The sequence below is a fragment of the Corvus brachyrhynchos genome, unplaced genomic scaffold (assembly GCF_000691975.1).
Source record: "Corvus brachyrhynchos isolate BGI_N302 unplaced genomic scaffold, ASM69197v1 scaffold101, whole genome shotgun sequence".
Taxonomy (NCBI): domain Eukaryota; kingdom Metazoa; phylum Chordata; class Aves; order Passeriformes; family Corvidae; genus Corvus; species Corvus brachyrhynchos.
In genome coordinates this window covers 2,329,069-2,346,844 of record NW_008237239.1, presented here as the reverse complement: position 1 = coordinate 2,346,844, position 17,776 = coordinate 2,329,069, and the positions used below count along the sequence as shown (strand labels likewise).

The following is a 17,776-nucleotide window of genomic DNA, read 5'->3' as shown; positions in this document are numbered from 1 at the left end:
TGCTCCACTCCTTCCCCACCACTGGCAAACACACCCATCAAGCCCTGAGCACCAGATGAGCAGAGATCAATGCCTGACCTCCAGATCATTGAGGAAGAGGTGCCAGAGCATCCCAAGGGTGATAGAGGGACACAGCTTAGTCTGGCAGTGGATGTTAGTGATGGCTCTCAGTCACAGGCTTTGTGTGACCTTTGTGTGGGGTGCACAGGGGCTTTTGCGACCTCTCCCCTCTGTGACAAAGTATTTGAGAGTGGCCAAAAGCTGGGGCTGGGGAGAGAGGGCTGCTGCAGGCTCGGGCACGGTAGATGGCTCTGAGCATGCAGGGTGTCCTGGCTCTCACCTGTGTCCTCCTCCCCCGAGGTGAACTCAGGTAGCTTGCGGATCAGGCGGGAGGGCTCCTGGTAGTCGGGTCCCAGGGGGAAGATGCGGTCGTAGGTGGAGCTGGACTCCTGCTCGCTGGAGGAGGAGGAGCGGTTGTGGTTGAACATGCTGGATTCGCTGGGCAGGGAGAGGCTGACAGTCATTTCATCATCCAGCATCCTCCTTGATGCCTGTGACAGTGGGGCAAGGGAGGAGAGAGGTGGGGTCTCTTGTGTTCCACGGTACCAGGGATGTGCCCAAACCTCCTCTCTAGTGCCTTTTCTGTGGGGCTGCAACACCTGCCTGGGTTTGTCCTCATGTTCCCCCCTTCTCTTGTCTGCCTCTATGGAGAAGGGTTTGGCTACATCACTTCTGTGAGTGACCTTGGTTAGGTGGTGGCTGTGGTGAGAACCCTCCACACCCAGGCTCCTCTTCCCCAAATCAGCTTCAGGACAGAGGCATGGACAAACAGGCAAGCCCCAAAGCCACCACCCTGCTCCGCTAAGTCCCCTTGCCTGGGAGATGGGTGCAAAGCACAACCTTTCTGAGGAGGAGAAGGGAGCATCAGCCCTTGCATGGAGTCTGTTTTCTCCATGCTGAGCTCCCAGAAGGACCTACCCAGAATGAGCCCCCGCCCTAGGGCACCTCACCAGCCATGCCACGCTTGCCCACCTTCTCCAGCATCTTCTGCCAGAACTGCCGCCACAGTATGATGACAATGATGGCCACCAGGATGAAGATGATGGCCACCAGGCACCCGATCAGGATACGCGTGTTGCTGTCGTCTACCTTGAGTGTGGGGTCTGGCCGGAGAAGGGGACAGCAAGAGCTGGTCACAGTGGGGTGTGGGGAGGCCCCTGCCCCTTTCCTCCATGAGATGGGGCACAGGCCTCCACCCAGCACAGGGTGACATGCTTCCCATGCCTTACCATAAGTGGTGGGGACCACGGGTGCCTCGGCGGGGGGCACCGAGTTGTTGTACATGGCTGCGTCTGGCCAGGGAGAAGAGAACATCAGGGTGGGGGCTGTGGGTGCCCCACAGCCCCACTATCCCCTTGAGCCCCCCACCCAGGAGGGCCCGGTCCCCACAGGGCTCATGGCGACAGCTACCTGACTGGAAGGTGATCTCACTGAACATCATCCAGGTGTCAGCGAAGTAATACTGGCACTTGATGGCACTGGCCATGCGGTGGAGCAGGGGCACGGTGACAAAACGGGCGCTGGGGTTCACATCATCCAGCACCAGCACCGAGGAGACGGCGCTGGGCTCCCACTCGCTGGCGTCGGCACGGAAGTAGCACTGCACCTCCTTGAAGATCTTCACCCCTTTGGCGAACATGTTGTTGCAGTGGACCTGTGGGGCAGCCTGTCAGCACGGCCACCGAGGGGCACGGGGACGGGTGACAGGGCGGGGGGGGTGTGGACCTTCATGGCCGTGAAGTTCCTGATGCGGTCGAACTCGAAGGTGATCTCCACGTAGCCGCCAGCCGTGCTCTCATTGCGCCAGCCCACGTAGTCGTAGCCCGGCCAGACGTGGTACTCGTGGGTCTGCGTGAAGTCGTCCAGCCCCGACACCCCGTCCGTCAGCTGGCCCAGGCCCTCTGTCATGCTGGCACGTGCAAGGGGACAGAAGGACCATGACTCTCACCAACCCCACAAACCTGCCACCACCTAGCACCCCCTGGCAGCTCCTCACAGGCTCTGGGATGCCTAGGGGGGAATTTTGTTCTTGATGTTCTCTCTGGAAAAGGCTGTGGGGTGCTGAACATGTGGTGCAGCTAGAGCAAATCCAAGAGAAGGGCTGGGGCTGCTTTCCTCATCAAGCTGTCCCCCTCATGATGTGCATCCTCCCCAGGCTGGCCATGTCCCCCACCTCAAGGACACCACAAACATTTGCTCTACTGAGGATCAGCACATCAGCCTGACAGTGCAGGGAAGAAACAGCCCCCACACCTACCGCCCCTGTGGCATGCAGTCCTCACCTGTACCCGAAGGCCCCATCGTACACCGAGTCGTTCAGGTAGATGACGGTGCCCCCAGGAAGGATGAGCTGCTGCCCGACTGGTGCGTTGTAGGACACCAGCCCATCTGCAGGGAGGGAAGGGTGAGTGCATGGACACCCCACCAATCCCTGGTGCTGCAGGACAGACAGCCCCCACTGGGATGGCCAGGTGGGCACTGGGGACACGGGGACAGGGACAGGACAGGACCACCCACCCAGCCAGACACAGCCGTACAGCTCCACGCGCAGGCAGACGCTCATGGAGTGGTCAGTGACAGGGATGAAGCGCACAAAGCGAGCGATAAGGGGCGGCTCCAGGTCCTTGAGGACGATGTCGTAGGGGTTGGTGTTTCCATCCAGCACCTGGAGAGAGAGGAGCACAGTGGGGATGGGCAGGAGGAGACTCCTCACCTACCATCCAATGCAGCCCTCACCTGCCTCCTTACCTGCTTCCCGTGCCGGTTCCTCCAGGAGATCCAGCGGGTGCCATCCCGGCTGTAGTTGATTTTATACATGGGGGCAAACTCATTGCCATGGCCCTCGGCGTGGCGCCCCTGGGTGCCCACCAGCGTGATGAAGTGCAGGGCGCGCAGGTCAATCTGCAGGAACTCCTTCAGGTCATTTGGCTCCACTGCGGTCTTGGGGCACCAGGCTCCATCACCATCCTCTGAGTCCAGCCTGCGAGCCCAGAGTGGAGGAGATGTCTGCAGGTGGCCGAGGCCAGTCCGGTGTGCCCCTTCTCCCTCCATGCCAGCCCAGCCCCTGCTGTGGCTATTGCAGGAGGGTGCCCACACTCACCGTCCATACTTGGCGGCCGTGGAATCAGACCACTGGCTGGAGGCTGAGATGTCCTCGTCAGGGATGTGCCCGCCCGACATTCCCAAGGGGTACCGACACACGGCTGCAATGAGACCGGCAGGGCGCTGAGCAGGAGGGAATCCCTCCTTGGCTCCGAGCCCAGCTGAAATGGCCTGGGCTTGGGCACATCCACCCAACCTCAGGCACTGCAGCCCCAGGGCAGCACTCTCCATCCCTCTGGCTTACAGAGAGAGGATGAAGCAAGGATGGGACAGTCCTGCCAAAGCAGGCACCTTCCCAGTCAAATGGAGGCTCTGGCCAGGAGTTGATCCCAGCCCAGCTTGAAGCTAAGTGGGAAGAAGGGGAGGTGGCACTCCAAGGCCTGACAGGCACACCGGGCCCTGTCCCCAGGGATCTTGTCAGGCTTGCTGGCAAGGATCTTGGCTGTGCTGGAAAGCCTGTGAGGTGGCACTGCTGTCCCCATGAGCTGAGCTCCAGAGGGCTCAGTCCGGAGGCCACTTGCCCAAAAATCTCACCAACAGCAACTGTGTCGTGCTGCCCTGCTGCTCCCTGTCCCTGCCTGGGGGAACAAGTGACAAAGACAGGCACTCATCCTCCCTGCTGATCCCTCAGCTCCCATCACCAGCCCTGCTCCCAGCCTGGCTGTGAGTGGAAAAGTACCCGGGGTGGCAGGCGGGCTGCACCCCCGAGTGACAGCTGACTCCCTCAGCACCGCATCCTCACTGCTTCACAGGAGTTATTTTTTCACGCCTGGCTGCCAAGAGCACTGCTGAAAGGGCGGCTTGTTTGGCCATGTTTACCGTCTGGCTGCCGGCTCCAGCCCACCGCGCTCCCTCCACACACCACCCCAAGCAAACACCCGCACCGAGGTGGCAAGGACCAGGCACAACACTGTGCCTGGGCCACCTCCTACCCCCACGGTTCCTGGCTCGCCTGGCACTGCACCGGCAAGGAACCCACATCCCATTGTGCCACCACCCCCAGGACACCTCACACAGGGACCATACCCTACATCAGGCAGAGGGATGAGCGCATCTTCATCATGAGCATTGGCACAGTGGGAGCATCTCTTCTTGTCTCCTGCTCTCCCACTCGTGATGCTCTGCAGAGCACAGCTCCCGCTGAATTCCCATTTAATTCTTGCCAAGCATGGAGCCAGCCCATGTTTTTTGTCTTGGTGATAACAATCCTGGCCAGGCAAATCCAATTCTGCCAGCCATAGATGTCTGCAGGAGAAGCAGGATTGCCTCCCTAAGCAAGCACCATGCAACCTCCAGGGAAGACCCAGCTAACTCCTCCCACGGACGGAAGAAGCCTTTGAAGGGACTTGTTACAGGGACTCCCTGGGGAAACCCTGGGGAAACCCTGGGAAAACCTGGGCTCTGTCCATCCCTGCAGCACAGGATGGGGCTGAGCCCTGCAGGAACAGCCATCTAAACACACTTCTGCTGCCGGCTGGTGCACTGTTGTGGTTTCTGAGCAGAAGCCAGGCACCCAGTCAAGCCACTTCACTAAAACCAGCCTTGATTTGCTGCAAAAACCACCAGAGAAGGCACAGCCCAGCAGAGAAAACAATACCCTGGCACCTGGCAGCCTCCAGCCACAGTGAGCCCCCAGGGGAAAGGCCCCACTCAGAGCCCAGGGCTCTGGGGTAGTGCTTTGCCATGTCCGACGCCTTGCCAGTCGCCAGTGGCAGGACAGCACCCGTGGCACACAGAGGGAGCTCTGCAGGTCGCTGCAGGTGCCCACGTGAGGTGCAGGACAGCAGAACGACCAGGCAGGTGCAGGCTGCTGCCAGAGCCAGGAGAGTCCCAGAGATGATGGAGATGATGCGAGCCCAAACTTGGCCATCTGGCAGGAGCAGAGACCAGGGAAATGAAATTATGGCACCTGCATGCACCTGGTCCCTGTCTCACTTACCGGGGTTGACCTGGGCTCTCGCAGCCTGTGGGATGTGCAGCAGCAGCAGGGGCAGCAGTGGCAGGAGGGCCGGCCTGGGGATGGCCGACATGTCGGCAGTCCTGTGGAGACAGAGCCAGGGCTCATCACGCTGGGGCAGCTCAGGAGAGGGCAAACACCAGCCCCGCCTGGGGCCGCCAGCTGAGCATCGGAGCACTTCTCCTGCACGAGACCTCATGTCCCCCCCTCAGCCTCGCAGGAGGAACAGAGCCCCAAGCCTCAGATCTGTGGTGGCGGTCACAGGGACCCTGGCCACCCCCCCTGGGAGCCATGGTGTGCCACATCCACGTGGAATGGCCACAGGACCCGCGGAAAGCTCCCTGGGCTGTGCCCGGGGCCAGCACCGGCTGCGGGCGCCGCGGGGCACAGAGGCTCTGGCTGGGCCGCCCACCCTCGGCCGCCTTTGAAAGCAAGGAGTTGCACAACAATAAGACAGTAATAGCAGGGTGCTAGAGCGCTTTCCCTGCCTGCTGGCTCCGCAGAGAGGAGCGCAGATAACCACCCGAGATTTGCAGCGTATTTACTGCGGCAGCTCCCCATGGCAGAGCGGATCCCAGGGACAGAGGGTGTGGGAGCCAGCTCGCACCCGCTGCCTCGAGGGGAGCCTGGGATGGGGCTGGAGGGGACCTGGGGGTCCTGGCAATGGGACTCGACCCGCAGCATGGGGAGAAAAAGGGCTGGTGCTGCCGAGGCCTCTCCTCGGAGGGGTCAGCCCACGGCACAAGGAGATCTCCCCAGGACGTGCCTGCCCTTGTGTCAGGGCTGTCACCACAGCCACTGCCTTGGCTCCAGCCAGCCCTCAGCTGCCAGGAACCCCCAGAGCAGCTCCCACTGTGCCCACACACCTCTGGGTAGCCACCATGGGGCTCAGCACGGTGCTGGGGGATGCACCAGGGACACCCCTAAACATAACCAGCCCTGCCCCAGGCTCCCTGAGCTCCTCTTATTTGCCAAGAGGACACTTCATACCAGCACCAGATGCAATTAGCTCTCTTTCTGTTAAAAAAGGCTGTTTTAATCTAGTTTAAACTCACACTAACCTTTGAGAGAACAACCTACTAACCTGGGGGTTGAAGAGAACACAGCTCCTGGCCAAATGGGGGCTGGCTGCTGGGGTAAATCCCAGTCAAGCCCACTGTACCAGGGATGTCTATCCTGGCTGGCACATCTTGAACCAGCCCAGCACCACTGACCCTGCAGGTGAATGCCTGGTTGTGTCCCTGCATCGCCACACTGCCTTGTCCCCACCACCAAGAGAAAGACCAAACCCACCCAAACCAGCTGCCACATACCACATGCCCACATCCCACAAAGCCAGCTGGGATGCGCTGGATACGGCCCTGGTCACTGACAAAGCTGGGGTTCGGCGTGGCAGGAGCGAGACCGGGCCTTGCTGGGGCCACACCAACACCCAAGAGGAGAGTAAAACCCCAGGAACTGCCACCTGCACTCTGCTAGAGGCTCTGTGCACCCCACAGCACCCTGCTGGATCGCTGGGGAACTCTGCCAAACGCCATGAGCTCTGCAGGAGGCACAAGTAAACACTTGCACTTGGGATGATTTCCCCCCTTTTTTCTATTTTTTTTCCTTTTTTTTTTTTGAAAAGCACATATGTGGTTGCTTTTTTACCCCTATTCCCAGCTGGGAGACTGTAGCTAGTTGCAACTAACTCAGCTGCAACTGGGAATTTCAGCTGCATTGCCGAGAGGCACACGCAGGAGGCTCCTGCGTTTGATGATAGCCAGTTCCCCCCAACATTAAAATCTTAATTTCCTTCTGCATTCCAAAAAATATCCAGGGATGTTTTTTCCCCACTATTCTTTCAGGCTGAGTAAACTCTTTAAGCATCAGGATACCACATGCTGTAATCTCCTGTAGGGAATGCATTCATATTTAGTCTAATACAGGGAAATCATCCCCACTTAGCCATTGGGAAGTGCTTATAGTGCCTCAGGAGAGTGGGGCTGGGGGACAGTGTGTGTGGGGACAGTGACTCGGGCCACAAGGCTGGGGGCTAAGGGACACGCGGTCAAACACACGGGCAGTAGTGGCAGCCCAGCTGGAAATCCGTTTTGTTCCACCAGCCCTGCAAAAGGGATGGTTTTGTAAGGCTTTGCCTTAAAATGTTTGCTGAATTTTCAATCACTGGAAAGTTTTAGTGCAGAGAGTTTTTTGAGCTCCTCCCTGGCATCGCCCAGGGTTTGAGTTTCCCTTGGCTGCTGCTTTTTTTTTGTTTTCCCTTTTTATTTCCCTCCTTCCTTATTCTACTGAAATAACCAAGGGATATAACTGGGGACAAAACTGAATCCCCATTTTTTAAGAGACAAACCCCACCTGGACCCATGGTCCCTCTTGCCCTCAGCCTGTGCCAGGTGAGGTCCCCAGCAGGGTGAGGTCCCCAGCTGGGCACTGTCACCTTTGCTGGCACTGGAAGAGCATCATCCGTGGGGAGAGGGCTGGGTGGCAGCAGCCTGCACCCTCTGTGCACACCAGGTCCTGGACACGAGGCTCCCGGGACTTCCAGGGCTCCTGTTGCAGAGCCCCTGTCCTCACACGGGGCTGGGGCTCCCATCCCGCTGGGATGGCAGGTGGGTGGGACAGATCAAGGCCGCACTCAGGGAATGTCCTCAAGTGACGACAGGCTCCCTGTGACCCTGGCCCAAGGGAGCTGGGATAAGGGGGTTCAGGATCCCTGCCCCAGCTGGCACTACAGCCCCCAGCATGCCGTGCCGCCGGCACAGCCTTGGTGGGAGCACAGTGCAGCATGCCGGGACCCGTAGTACTCCTCCCTTCCAAAAATGCCATTTTAGACCTTCTCTGGGCTGGATGCAGCCCCATTTTCTGCAGCAGCAAGCACCTCCCCAGCCACGGGCTCGCTGGCTCAGCCTGGGGCATCGCAGCCGTCCGGGGTGCGAGGAGCAGCCAGCACGTCCTCATGACTCCAGCTGCCCTGGACAGACCTGCCAGGAGCACAGCTGGGGGCCGGGGGACACCATCCCGTGGGTGCTGCATCCAGCAATGCTCCCCAACAGCCGAGAGCTCCCAGCCCTGCTCCACGCTCCGTGCCACGGCATCGCCCCGCTGCGGAGCAGGGCTCCACAGCATCGCTCCAACGCACCCAAGGCTGGGAAGCCACCAGCGGGTGCCCAGCACCAGGACTGGGGCACGATGCTCACAAACATCAGAGCAGTGCCCTTGTGTTCCCCTCGGCAGCGTGACCTGGTGCCTGGCTGGGGGACCCTGGGGACAGCAGGGCCTCTCTGGCTGACCAGCACTGCCGCCAACTGTGCCAACAGACACATAGGCGGGAGCTGAGGAGGAACACCAGGAAACGCTGGCACTGGGGGGGGTCAGATGGCGAAAAGGGGTCAGTTGTAACCTCCCCGAGTGAGGACACTGCCCCGCTGCTGCCCAGACCCTCCCCAGGCAGACCCGCACCGCAGCCCCTCTGCCGGGGCTCCGCCGCGGAGCACGCTTGACCCATACCCCCAAAACCCCAAGCCTAGGAGGGTCCAACACCTCCCCACGCAGCCGAGAGCGACTCACCAGAGCGGGGCGGTGGCCAAGGGCGGGTGGGCTCCTCGCCCCTCGCCCGGGCCGGGAGAGCCAGGCGAGGAGCAAACTTCCCCGGGCTGATGCAAGATGCCTCTGGGAGCTCGCTCGCATTCTGCGGATTCCTGGGAGCCGGCCAGAAATCCCACAATCCTACATCTTGCACATTTGGTTTCAATTAGGGAGCGGAGAGGGGGAGCCAGTCAGCGATCCGGGCTGGCTTTTTGGCGGAGGTTATTTTCCTCGGCCCGAGGGAATGTGCGCAAAGCTATAATTTACAGCAAAACCCATTCATAGCGCAAGAGAAAAAATAAAAAAGTCCCCGTGGCCAGCAAGGGAACTTAAAGCAATAGGCAACGTTTCACTTTCCAATGCTTGCCCCGTGGCTGTGGCATGGCACGTGTGTCCAGGACCCTCCGCCTGCACTGTGGGGCCGCGTGCATCACCCCCAAAATGCGGGCAATGGGGACGCTCCACAAGACCCCAAAGCTAGCCCAGAGGGTCCCACATGGGCTACCCCTCTCCGGGCCCCCGGCGCCGGGTTTGGGACTCCTGCACGGGCACGCGTGGCCAGGACAGCGGCCAGAAGCCGACCTGCCTGGCACAGGGCACGGGATCAGTGCTCCAGCTCCCCGAGCTCCACGCGGAGCTGGGGGCTTGACATCATTTCCAGGCACTAGCTTGGCACGGTGGCCACCGGCTACGCAACCCGGCAGGGAGAAAATAATAATAATGGGCTCATGATAATTTTCGTGCAACAGCGAAAACCACAATTAAAGATTTTTTTTTTTCTCCAGACTGTTTTGGCTGTCTTTTATTCCACTCTCACATTATGGGAGGGAAGTAGCACCTCTGGCAGCAGGCCAGCAACTCCCTAAAAGGCTTTCCTGTCCCACTAGACACCCCAAAGCCCCAGGGCTGTAGCTGTGCTCCTGAACCAACCTCTTTGCCATACTCTTAGCCTGGAGTTTCCAGACAAACCAACTGGATCACAGGCAGGAGAAGCCACCCACCGCCCACAGCAGACACTGGCGACCCTCATCACTGCCACCAGAGAGGGGCTGCAGCACCCACTGAGCCAGGACTGCCCAGGGTGACAGAGACAGGGCACAGCTTCCTCCGGGCTGGCAGGGAGCAGGTCAGAGCAGTGCCCCATGTACTGCCCCAGATCAGCCGGCAGGGAGAAGCACAGGCTGCCCTACGTGTACACCAGCACAAACACCAGCCAGCTCTGCTCCACTCCCCTCCTGCTACCTGGAATTGGTGCTCAAATAACTCGGCAGCAGCCAGCACCCCGTCGCTCTGTCCTAGGACCTAATGCAAAGGTGGTGGTCTGCAAAGCCAAAAAGCAAAAAGCCTCGGCCACACACAGCCCAGCCAGCCTGCGGTGAGCCAGTGGCAGGCACAGCGCCAGTCAGGACCCCCCGCACAGCCCTGGTGGCCCAGGCACAGTGCCCAGGGAACCGAGTACTTGGCTGAGCCTAGGATGCCCAGCAGCCACCTGGGGGGGAGATGTGGTGACTTCCCCCAGAGGGAGTGGTTTGGGTCCCATTCCCAGTCCTGCAAGTCCCCAGGCAGCCACGGGGCAGTGGGAGGCTGTGACCACATCAGGATCAGGAGAGGAGCTGGCCAAGCTCTATCCTTCTTCCCCAACAGGAGGGGAGGTGGCAGGGCTGCTCTGCCCAAGGGAATCAGGACACCACACTCCGTGGCAGTGGGCTCTTGCAGGAGCCAAAGAGACCTTCCAGGAAAAGCAGAGGGCACACGGCACTGGTTGAAGGCTCAGTGCCAGGCTGGTTTCACCCTGAGCATGCCAGCAGTGCAACACACCTGCCTGTTCCTACCTGCTCAGGGCTTGCGACTGTTTGAAGAAATGTAAGAGGAAGGTGCAACTCTCAGCTTCTTCCAGGAACACCCCAAATGAGCACTGCGGGGCTGAGGCCCTGTCTGCAGCCACCCCAGGCAGCAACCCTTGCACTTGGCATGATGCAGTCGGCTCTCTGCTCCATGAGCCTCTTGGTGGAAAGTCATTGTCACTCAAACACCACCAGATGACAAACAGGAGGGATTCAGAGTTTAATTGGGTGCTTCCAGTTGTGCAATATACAAAGGATGACCAAAAGGGAGAACAAGGGCAATGGCAAGGACCCTATTAAAAAAAAAATTGTCCCGTAGATTTAAGAAAAATAAAAATTCAAGATTAAACCCAGCCCCGTACCATAAAAATCCTCTCTCTGCATGTACAATGACTATTACTATATACATGTTTAAAAATAAATGCCCACAGCCTGGAGTGCAAAGAGCAGCACCACAGCTGTGCTTTATGGCAGGGGAACCCATAGTGTTTGGTTTTTAAATTAAAATATAAATAGAAGCATACAACGTGCCAAGAACCGAGTGGGTTAAATCCTCCTCTGCACAGGGCTGGAGCGAGCAGGACCAGTCCCTACTAGTCCCAGCTATCAACCTTCATGTGTCTGAGTTCCTGGCAGGATGGGAGCCCTGCCTGGGCACCATGCTGCCACTACATCCCGTTCTTCACCAGCTCGTGGATCCCGTCCTCATCGATGATCAGAGGCGTGCGGAACTCCCGGTCCTTCACGTATGTTTCCAGACCCTACAGGAATGAGAAGTGCCTCATTAGGAGCACACCGCACGTCATCTGCTCTGCTGAGCTGCTCAGGGGTGGCTCTGCTCCCCTCCTGTGCTGGCAACTTGGGGGGCACCACCCCAAAAAGCTCCCCAGTGAATTAGTCACACTTCTGTGGCTTATCCCCTCACATGTGTGCCCTGCCAGCCCAGTCCATCTGCAAGGGCCCCCCAAGCTCTGCAGAGCCAGTACTCACTTCTCCTCCGTAGGAGACAAGGGGAGAAATTTCACACTGGATTGGCAGGTCGTTTGCATCCTTCAAGCTGCAGAGAAAAAGACACAGTCAGGAGAGTTAGAGATGTCCCACTGGGGACACAGATGGGGCCCAAGATCTGCCGAGGCCAGGCGCAGGTCGGGGGCTGTCTGGACCCCGGCGGCTGCCGGCCCACGCAGACCCCACCAGCACAGAGCTGCCCTGGGTTAGTCAAGCCTTGCGTGCTCTCCACAGAGGTGCGAGCTAAAGCTTAGATACCAGCAACGACTGAAAGGGAAAAGAGCTTTAGATGGGGCTTTCATGATGCCTTTCCATGTGTGTAACTACAGCAGTGCCTGTGCCCCCAGCCTCGCTATTTTTGATGCTGCATGGAAACTAGTCACCCCTTCATCCTCCTCCTCCTGCACCCTGGGGTGAGGTGAGGTGCACCTACAGAGCACCTTCCCATTTGGCTGGACACAAGAGGGTTTTTTTAAGCCCTCTCTTGCTTATAGCACAACCTGAAGACACACAGTAAACCCTTCTGCTCACTCAGAAACACTCCCTGCAGCTCCTCCTGCCTTTGCCTATTAGATCAACTGTCTTGGTTCCTCTGTTCTGCCTGTGAGCTGCAGCTGGTGAGCAAAATGTCAGAACCACACCAGAGCTGCCCACTGCAGCAGCACTGCTGGGCAGGGGCCTGTGAGGGGTCCCTGACCCTGCTCTTGCTGCCACCAGCATTCATAGGATCTGCTTCGATGATCCCAGGATCCAGCTGGCATGTAAGTCTGGGGGTGGAGCCAACAAGGAGCCACAGAAGCAGCACCCCAGGGTGCCCCTTCCCAGCCACTGGCCACAGCAGTCAGGCAGGCATGGCAGGATGCCATCTGTCACAACACTCCTTTCACCCAGCTCGAAGCTCGTTCCTGCTGTCACGCACTCACTCAGCCCCCTCCTGTCCCAAGTGTGAGTAAATAAAACTCACCCATCCCAACCCACACTGGTATTTGCCTTGGAGTTAGATTCAAGATAGTTGTTTAAAAAAAAAATTGACATTAACTGGTAATGAAGGGTAAATGTAGGACAAGGTGCATCCTTTCTCCTACACTGTAACTAGTGTGATGGCCTATCATAAGCCTGAAAACACCTGGAGTCTGGAATAAAAACAGAGATAAAACAGCTGTATTCCACCAGAAAGTACCTGAAGATACAGCTTGGGGGGGGGAGGGGGATGAGGTAACCAGATTGCTTAGTCTGTGAGTCATTCACACTCACCAGCTCTAAGTCCCAGCATGCCTGTGCCCACGGAACACGCTGCTGCTAACGGAAGAGTTAAAGCTTCCCCGTGTATTCCCGTAAACTTCCACGCACTGAGCCAGGGGCTTTCCCTGGTGTCACGGTCTGGATCTTCCAAACTCAAGAGCTGGAGTCACACAAAGCCCAGCTGGCTGCTGCGCTCAGATTCACACATGCTACATCAAAGCCTGCCTGATGTTTGCTTCATGTTTTTAATCCCGTTTCAGTCTGCCTGGACGCCTGGCGGCCATCGGGAGATGGCAGCCGTCCCTAGCTCTGGGATCGGCCGGGACCAGTCCATGCTGTGCTGTGATGACTAGGGGAGAGTCATCAAAGGACGTGCCAGGGTGTTTGCCAACAGCATCCTGCCTGCGGGGTGACCTTTGGCAGCTGCATGCAGTCAGCAGCAGGCTGCTGCCATCCTGCACCTGTACCGACAGCATGAGCCCCATCCCATTATCCTGCCAGCTCTCCCTGCAGAAAGGAGCCCAGCAGGGAGCAGATCTCCCTGCGCCCACCACCATGAGAAGCGGCGTCCACCGTGCCCAGCGGTGACATGCCCCACCGCCAGCATGCGGCCCCGAGCCCCCCGGCCCCGTTAGCGTGGCACGCTGCTACGCCTGCAGCCCGTTAGTCCCTAAGCACAGCCCCGCCACCATGCACTTGGGACACGTATAGTTACTTGTCATTGACATCTGCTGGGCTGGCAGCTGACCTTCCGTTTGTGACGCTACACAGGAATAAACAAGGGTTAGCAAGGGGGGGAAAAACAGAGCAAAATGAGTCTGGGGTTTGCTGATCTCTAAAGAGGGTGGTGGGAGGTCCTGTGGTTGAGGGGTGATTTGATGCCAGCCTGGCTGCTGCATGGATCTGCTGGTGTGCTCTGGCTTTATGGAGCCACCTCCTCCCTCCAAAGGCAACCTTGTCTGTGCAATGAAGGCTGGCAGGATTCAGTTCACAGGTGTTGAAGGAAGTCTGCTGCTGACTGAGCACCATTCCTGTTGCCACCGCACTGCCCACATCCAGCTCTGCTCCAGATCACCCAAGAAAGGGGATCCACAGCTGGTTGCTTCAGTGGCACTGTTATCTGTGCTGGGAGCGGCTTGTGCTTGATGTCCAGCCCAAAAAGGCTGCAGAAGTGACAGGAGAAGCAACTCACCGAGGTATGGCAGGGATACGTGTGCCGTTTTCGTCCACGAAGTGCCCCCCTGCATTGAGAACCCAGCAGTGGTGAAGGGACATCAAGGCATGTCGGGCTGTGGTGGGGTTGTCCTTGCCATTCTGGCTGTCCGCGTTCTTCAGGGGAGAGAATTCATCCTCACGCAGCACCTCGTACACCACGAACTTCCTGGGGGGAACACAGCGTGGCAGGGTCAGGTTTGGAAACTGTGGCTGCTTCATCACTTTGGCTTCTCCCCTGCCAGGGTGGCTGAGCTGGGCCCAAGGTCCTCCCCCAGCCCACAGCCATGGGCTGTTTTCACAGCCATGCAGGAGGGAGGGGAGGGCTGAGCCTGTAGGGTCAGCAGATGTTCTTCTGGCCAAGGAGCAGGGCTCAGCCAAGCAAGAGGCACACAGCACCCATCCCTCCAGCTGCTCGTGTCCCTGCTCATCTCCAAGCACAACTGTCCACTGCTGCTGGACAGCACAGCAGCTGGCATCCTATCCTCATCCCGGGGCATTGCCAGTGGGCACACCCTGGCATAACCCCAGGGGCTCCCAGAGCTGCCCCAGGGAGAGCCAGCAGCCTGGTCCCCACAGAGAGTAAAGGACATACTTGGAAAACTGGAAGATGTCGAAGACAAACTTCTCCATCTTAATCCCATTGGGCTTCTCAGGTTGGATTAGCTGCCCTGTAGTGATATCCACATGTGGGATCTTCTTCTCAGCCACGTGGTGCTGCAGTTGTGGTTCGTAAGTGCTGCAACGGGCCAAGGAAGAGATGTCACTCACCTGAGCAAGCCACGTCCCCAGCTCAGACACTGCTGCACCAGAATGGCTGCTCTGCTCTGACCCTGGCCACCACAAGGCACAGGCTGCTCATCCCCACAGCAGCCAGGAGAGACGGCCCCATGCGCCTGCACACTGGAAGCAGCATCCAGATAAGGCCCAGAGAAACCTTATCTCAAGGAAGGGACTGTGCACAGAGGTGGGGGTCAGACCAGCTGTGCAGGGGCAGACGTGGGGGGGGGGCCTCATCCCAGCACGCCTGGAGCTCAACCAGCAGAAAGCAAAGCACAGCCAGCTGCGCTCAGCACCAGCCCTTCAGCACCAGAATTCCTGTTCCGGCACCCCAGCAGGCCCTTACTTGACCACATCTTTCAGGAAGGCAGTGGTGAAGTAGTGATTGGCGATGTTGCCCGCGTTGAAGAGCAGCCGCCCATCCGGGCCCCGTTTCTGGGCCGTGGCCAGGGAGATCTCGCTGTACTCCACCACCTGGTACACGCCGTCCACCCGGCACACCACGCCCACCGGCTCCGTGGGGTTGGTCTTCTCCACCACCTGCCCGAGGGAAGCACTGTCAGGGAAAGGCACCCAAAGCCCCACACTTCAAACACACTTCCTTGTAAAAAGCAGGCCCTGACAAGGCTTTTTCCTCTGCTGGGATAGTGATGCTGGAGCCCCCCCTCCCAGGTGCTTCTGGCAGTGGGGACTAGAGGAGGCTGAGATGGCAGGGCTGGATGACAGGGTGTCAGACACATCCAGAGGGCACAGGCAGGCTCTGGCACCAAGCCAACAGGCATGGATATTTTTAGCCAGCTTGCTGTGCACAACTAGAAGGTTGCTGGCTCAGCAGAGCCATCCCCCTGACCTTCCTCCTCCTCCTTGCACCCCACACACCTCCACCTGGGCATGGGATACCCCAGCAAATCCCTACCCATCACTGTCACCACAGAGGGGTGGCATGCAGGGGCACAGGGCTTTCTCCTTTCTGCATGCTAAGGTTTATTTCCTTTTTCTTTCATACAGGCCAGGAGGAGAAATTGCCTTCCCTTTCTCAGCTTACTCTCTGAAAGCTTCAAGGCCAGTAAGTCCTTTCACCTGTTTGCCAGAGCCGAGCCCAACGCAAACAAAACCTTTGGATGTCAAGCCAGTCTTTAAGTAAAGCTTTGAGTGTGCAATGGCCTATCCACAAGACATGGGGCTGGCTTCAACGTCAGCTGCACTCATCGTGTCCTGGTCTGGTGCCCAGGATGTCAGGCTGAGGAGAGCTGGCAGGATCCTGTCTGCCTGTGCTACCCACAGCCACCCGGAAAAGAGCTGCCCAGCATCCGGGTGCGAGCCAGGCAGCTACACAGGGCTCCCAAGCAGCCTCTTGGCCTCAGGGACTAGGGGACCTCTGAGCCCTGGGCCTGTTGGTGCCACATTCCTGTAAAAGGCAGAAGAGCAGTGCCAGGCAGGGCTCAGTGATGCCCTACATCCTCCAGGATGCCAGGGGCCGGCAGGACTACCCAAGGGGCAGGTAGGACTTTGGCAGCATGTGTTACTTCACCAGTCGGCTCCAGCTACTTAGCTATCCCTCCTGGTTGTGGCAAGCCAGCAAATGAAGGGTGAAAAATCAGGGAAGCCAGGCAAGGAGCAGGACAGATCCCACCCAGCTCTGTAGAAACAGTGCCTGCCTACTCCTAAAACCATACCTTGGCCCCACAGTCCGCTCCCTTCTCCAAGCAGAACCCGATGAACCTGGGGTCAGCCACCTTCACCAGGATGTTGTCCACGCAGTAGACATGGACACTCTGCACCCCCCGCCGCTCCATGTCGTCCATGATGCTGTGTGAGCCCAGGGCCCGGTACAGGCCCCCGTTGCCATCTGCAGAGGGAACACACCATGGGGGCTGCAGCAATGCCCCACTGCCCCGTCAGCCACCCATGCTCATCTTCCTTCCCCATGGGCTGACGTGGAGGATCATCAGCCCAGCTGCACCCCACCCTGGTCCTCCCTACCAAGACAGACACCTCCCAGCCTGAGTCAGCCATGGGCCAGGTCACACTGAAGACTGCCTTGGGCAGGCTGCAGCTCCAAATCTGGTCCTCAGAACAATGTCTCACCCCTCGCCACCTCTCCTGTCAGCTGCTGGCCACCAACCTGGTGCCATAGCAATCTTGCCCTTCTCCTCCAGCAGGATTTTCCCATCGAATCCCAGGGCAGGCAGCATGCCCTGCTGGAAGAAGATGACGTTCTCCTTCTTCAAGCCAAAATACCGATGTTTCTGGAAGAACTCCTTGGTGGACTCCATAGTGCGGCCACTTGTCATGATGTACCTGTTGCAGAGTAGAAGACATCCAATGAGCAGGAAAGACAGGCTGGGTCTCACACTCCTCATCCCAAATATGGGGAATACCCAGGACACTCTTTTCCCCCCCTCCACACTTAGGAGGATCTGACCTGCTGTGGTCCCACCACTTTGACAAGCCAGTGAAGGGTTTCACCCTTCCTTGCAAGAGGTATCTCCAAAACTATACAACACCCTGCAGGGGACACCCAGCTGCAGTGACCAGTTCTTGTTTTGTCAACAAAGCATCTCAGCCCCTCATCTCCCATCTTGCATGGCTGCTGTCACACATGGGGACATGAAAGCCTATCCCAAGGGCCGAGGGACTGAGTCCAACAACGTGGGACCTGCCAGTGCCACCCTGAGCCTTGAGCCACTCACTCTAAGGGGCTAGAAAATCGCTGGCATCAACAGGATCTATGCCAGCCCACGGTCCTTGGGCTGCCAAAGGGCTCTGCATCAGTCCAGGGGCTACTAAGGGGAACTGCACCAAGCCAGGGTAACCTTGGGCTGCCAAAGGGAACTGCACCAACGCAGAGGATTGCGGGCTGCTGACACCCAGAGGGCTATGCCAATCTACCGGCCCTTGACCCAGCAGTGCTAGCCGGACCCTGCCGACACCACCCCAGCAGCCCTGTCCCCCCGAGGCCGGGGCTCACCAGGGGATGTGGCAG

At 58.6% G+C, this 17,776-nt stretch overlaps 2 protein-coding genes across 5 annotated transcripts in view; both read right to left on the bottom strand.

The window, feature by feature from the left end:
• DDR2 (discoidin domain receptor tyrosine kinase 2) overlaps positions 1–8,806 on the bottom strand; it is a 12,989-nt gene extending 4,183 nt beyond the window's left edge. The window contains exons 1-11 of one of the 3 annotated variants that reach the window (XM_008630189.2): positions 8,687–8,767; positions 5,102–5,202; positions 3,161–3,263; positions 2,809–3,040; positions 2,578–2,725; positions 2,343–2,448; positions 1,786–1,969; positions 1,471–1,714; positions 1,290–1,352; positions 1,033–1,163; positions 341–551 (exon numbers count right to left, since the gene is read on the bottom strand). In XM_008630189.2, the coding sequence (XP_008628411.1) occupies positions 341–551; positions 1,033–1,163; positions 1,290–1,352; positions 1,471–1,714; positions 1,786–1,969; positions 2,343–2,448; positions 2,578–2,725; positions 2,809–3,040; positions 3,161–3,263; positions 5,102–5,192 (1,513 nt within the window). In that variant the 5' untranslated portion in view covers positions 5,193–5,202; positions 8,687–8,767. Of the gene's footprint in view, positions 1–340; positions 552–1,032; positions 1,164–1,289; positions 1,353–1,470; positions 1,715–1,785; positions 1,970–2,342; positions 2,449–2,577; positions 2,726–2,808; positions 3,041–3,160; positions 3,264–4,188; positions 4,431–5,101; positions 5,203–8,686 lie in introns of those variants that run through there. The other 2 variants (XM_017729689.1, XM_017729688.1) reach the window with 2 other exon arrangements.
• Positions 8,807–10,744: 1,938 nt separating this feature from the next.
• Positions 10,745–17,770, bottom strand: UAP1 (UDP-N-acetylglucosamine pyrophosphorylase 1). Of its 2 annotated transcripts, XM_017729686.1 has the most exons (9): positions 17,762–17,770; positions 16,916–17,091; positions 16,467–16,639; positions 15,137–15,330; positions 14,606–14,749; positions 13,991–14,179; positions 13,514–13,561; positions 11,539–11,605; positions 10,745–11,309 (listed from the first exon to the last, which is right to left on the bottom strand). In XM_017729686.1, the coding sequence occupies exons 2-9, from the start codon at positions 17,082–17,084 to the stop codon at positions 11,217–11,219; spliced, it is 1,077 nt and encodes a 358-aa protein (XP_017585175.1). In that variant the 5' UTR covers positions 17,085–17,091; positions 17,762–17,770; the 3' UTR covers positions 10,745–11,216. The 2 variants fall into 2 exon arrangements, with proteins under 2 accessions (XP_017585175.1, XP_017585176.1); XM_017729687.1 differs by lacking the exon at positions 13,514–13,561.
• Between the last annotated feature and the right edge of the window lie 6 nt (positions 17,771–17,776).

What these genes read in the sequence shown, in the direction of transcription:
- UAP1 (XM_017729686.1), bottom strand. Translation starts at nt 17,084, where the DNA reads ATGACAAGTGGCCGCACTATGGAGTCCACCAAGGAGTTCTTCCAGAAA. An exon ending in CAAGATTGCTATGGCACCAG is followed by an intron (nt 16,640 to 16,915) that starts GTTGGTGGCCAG and finishes TTCCCTCTGCAG; the next exon opens with ATGGCAACGGGGGCCTGTAC. An exon ending in TTGTCTCCTACGGAGGAGAA is followed by an intron (nt 11,310 to 11,538) that starts GTGAGTACTGGC and finishes TCATTCCTGTAG; the next exon opens with GGTCTGGAAACATACGTGAA.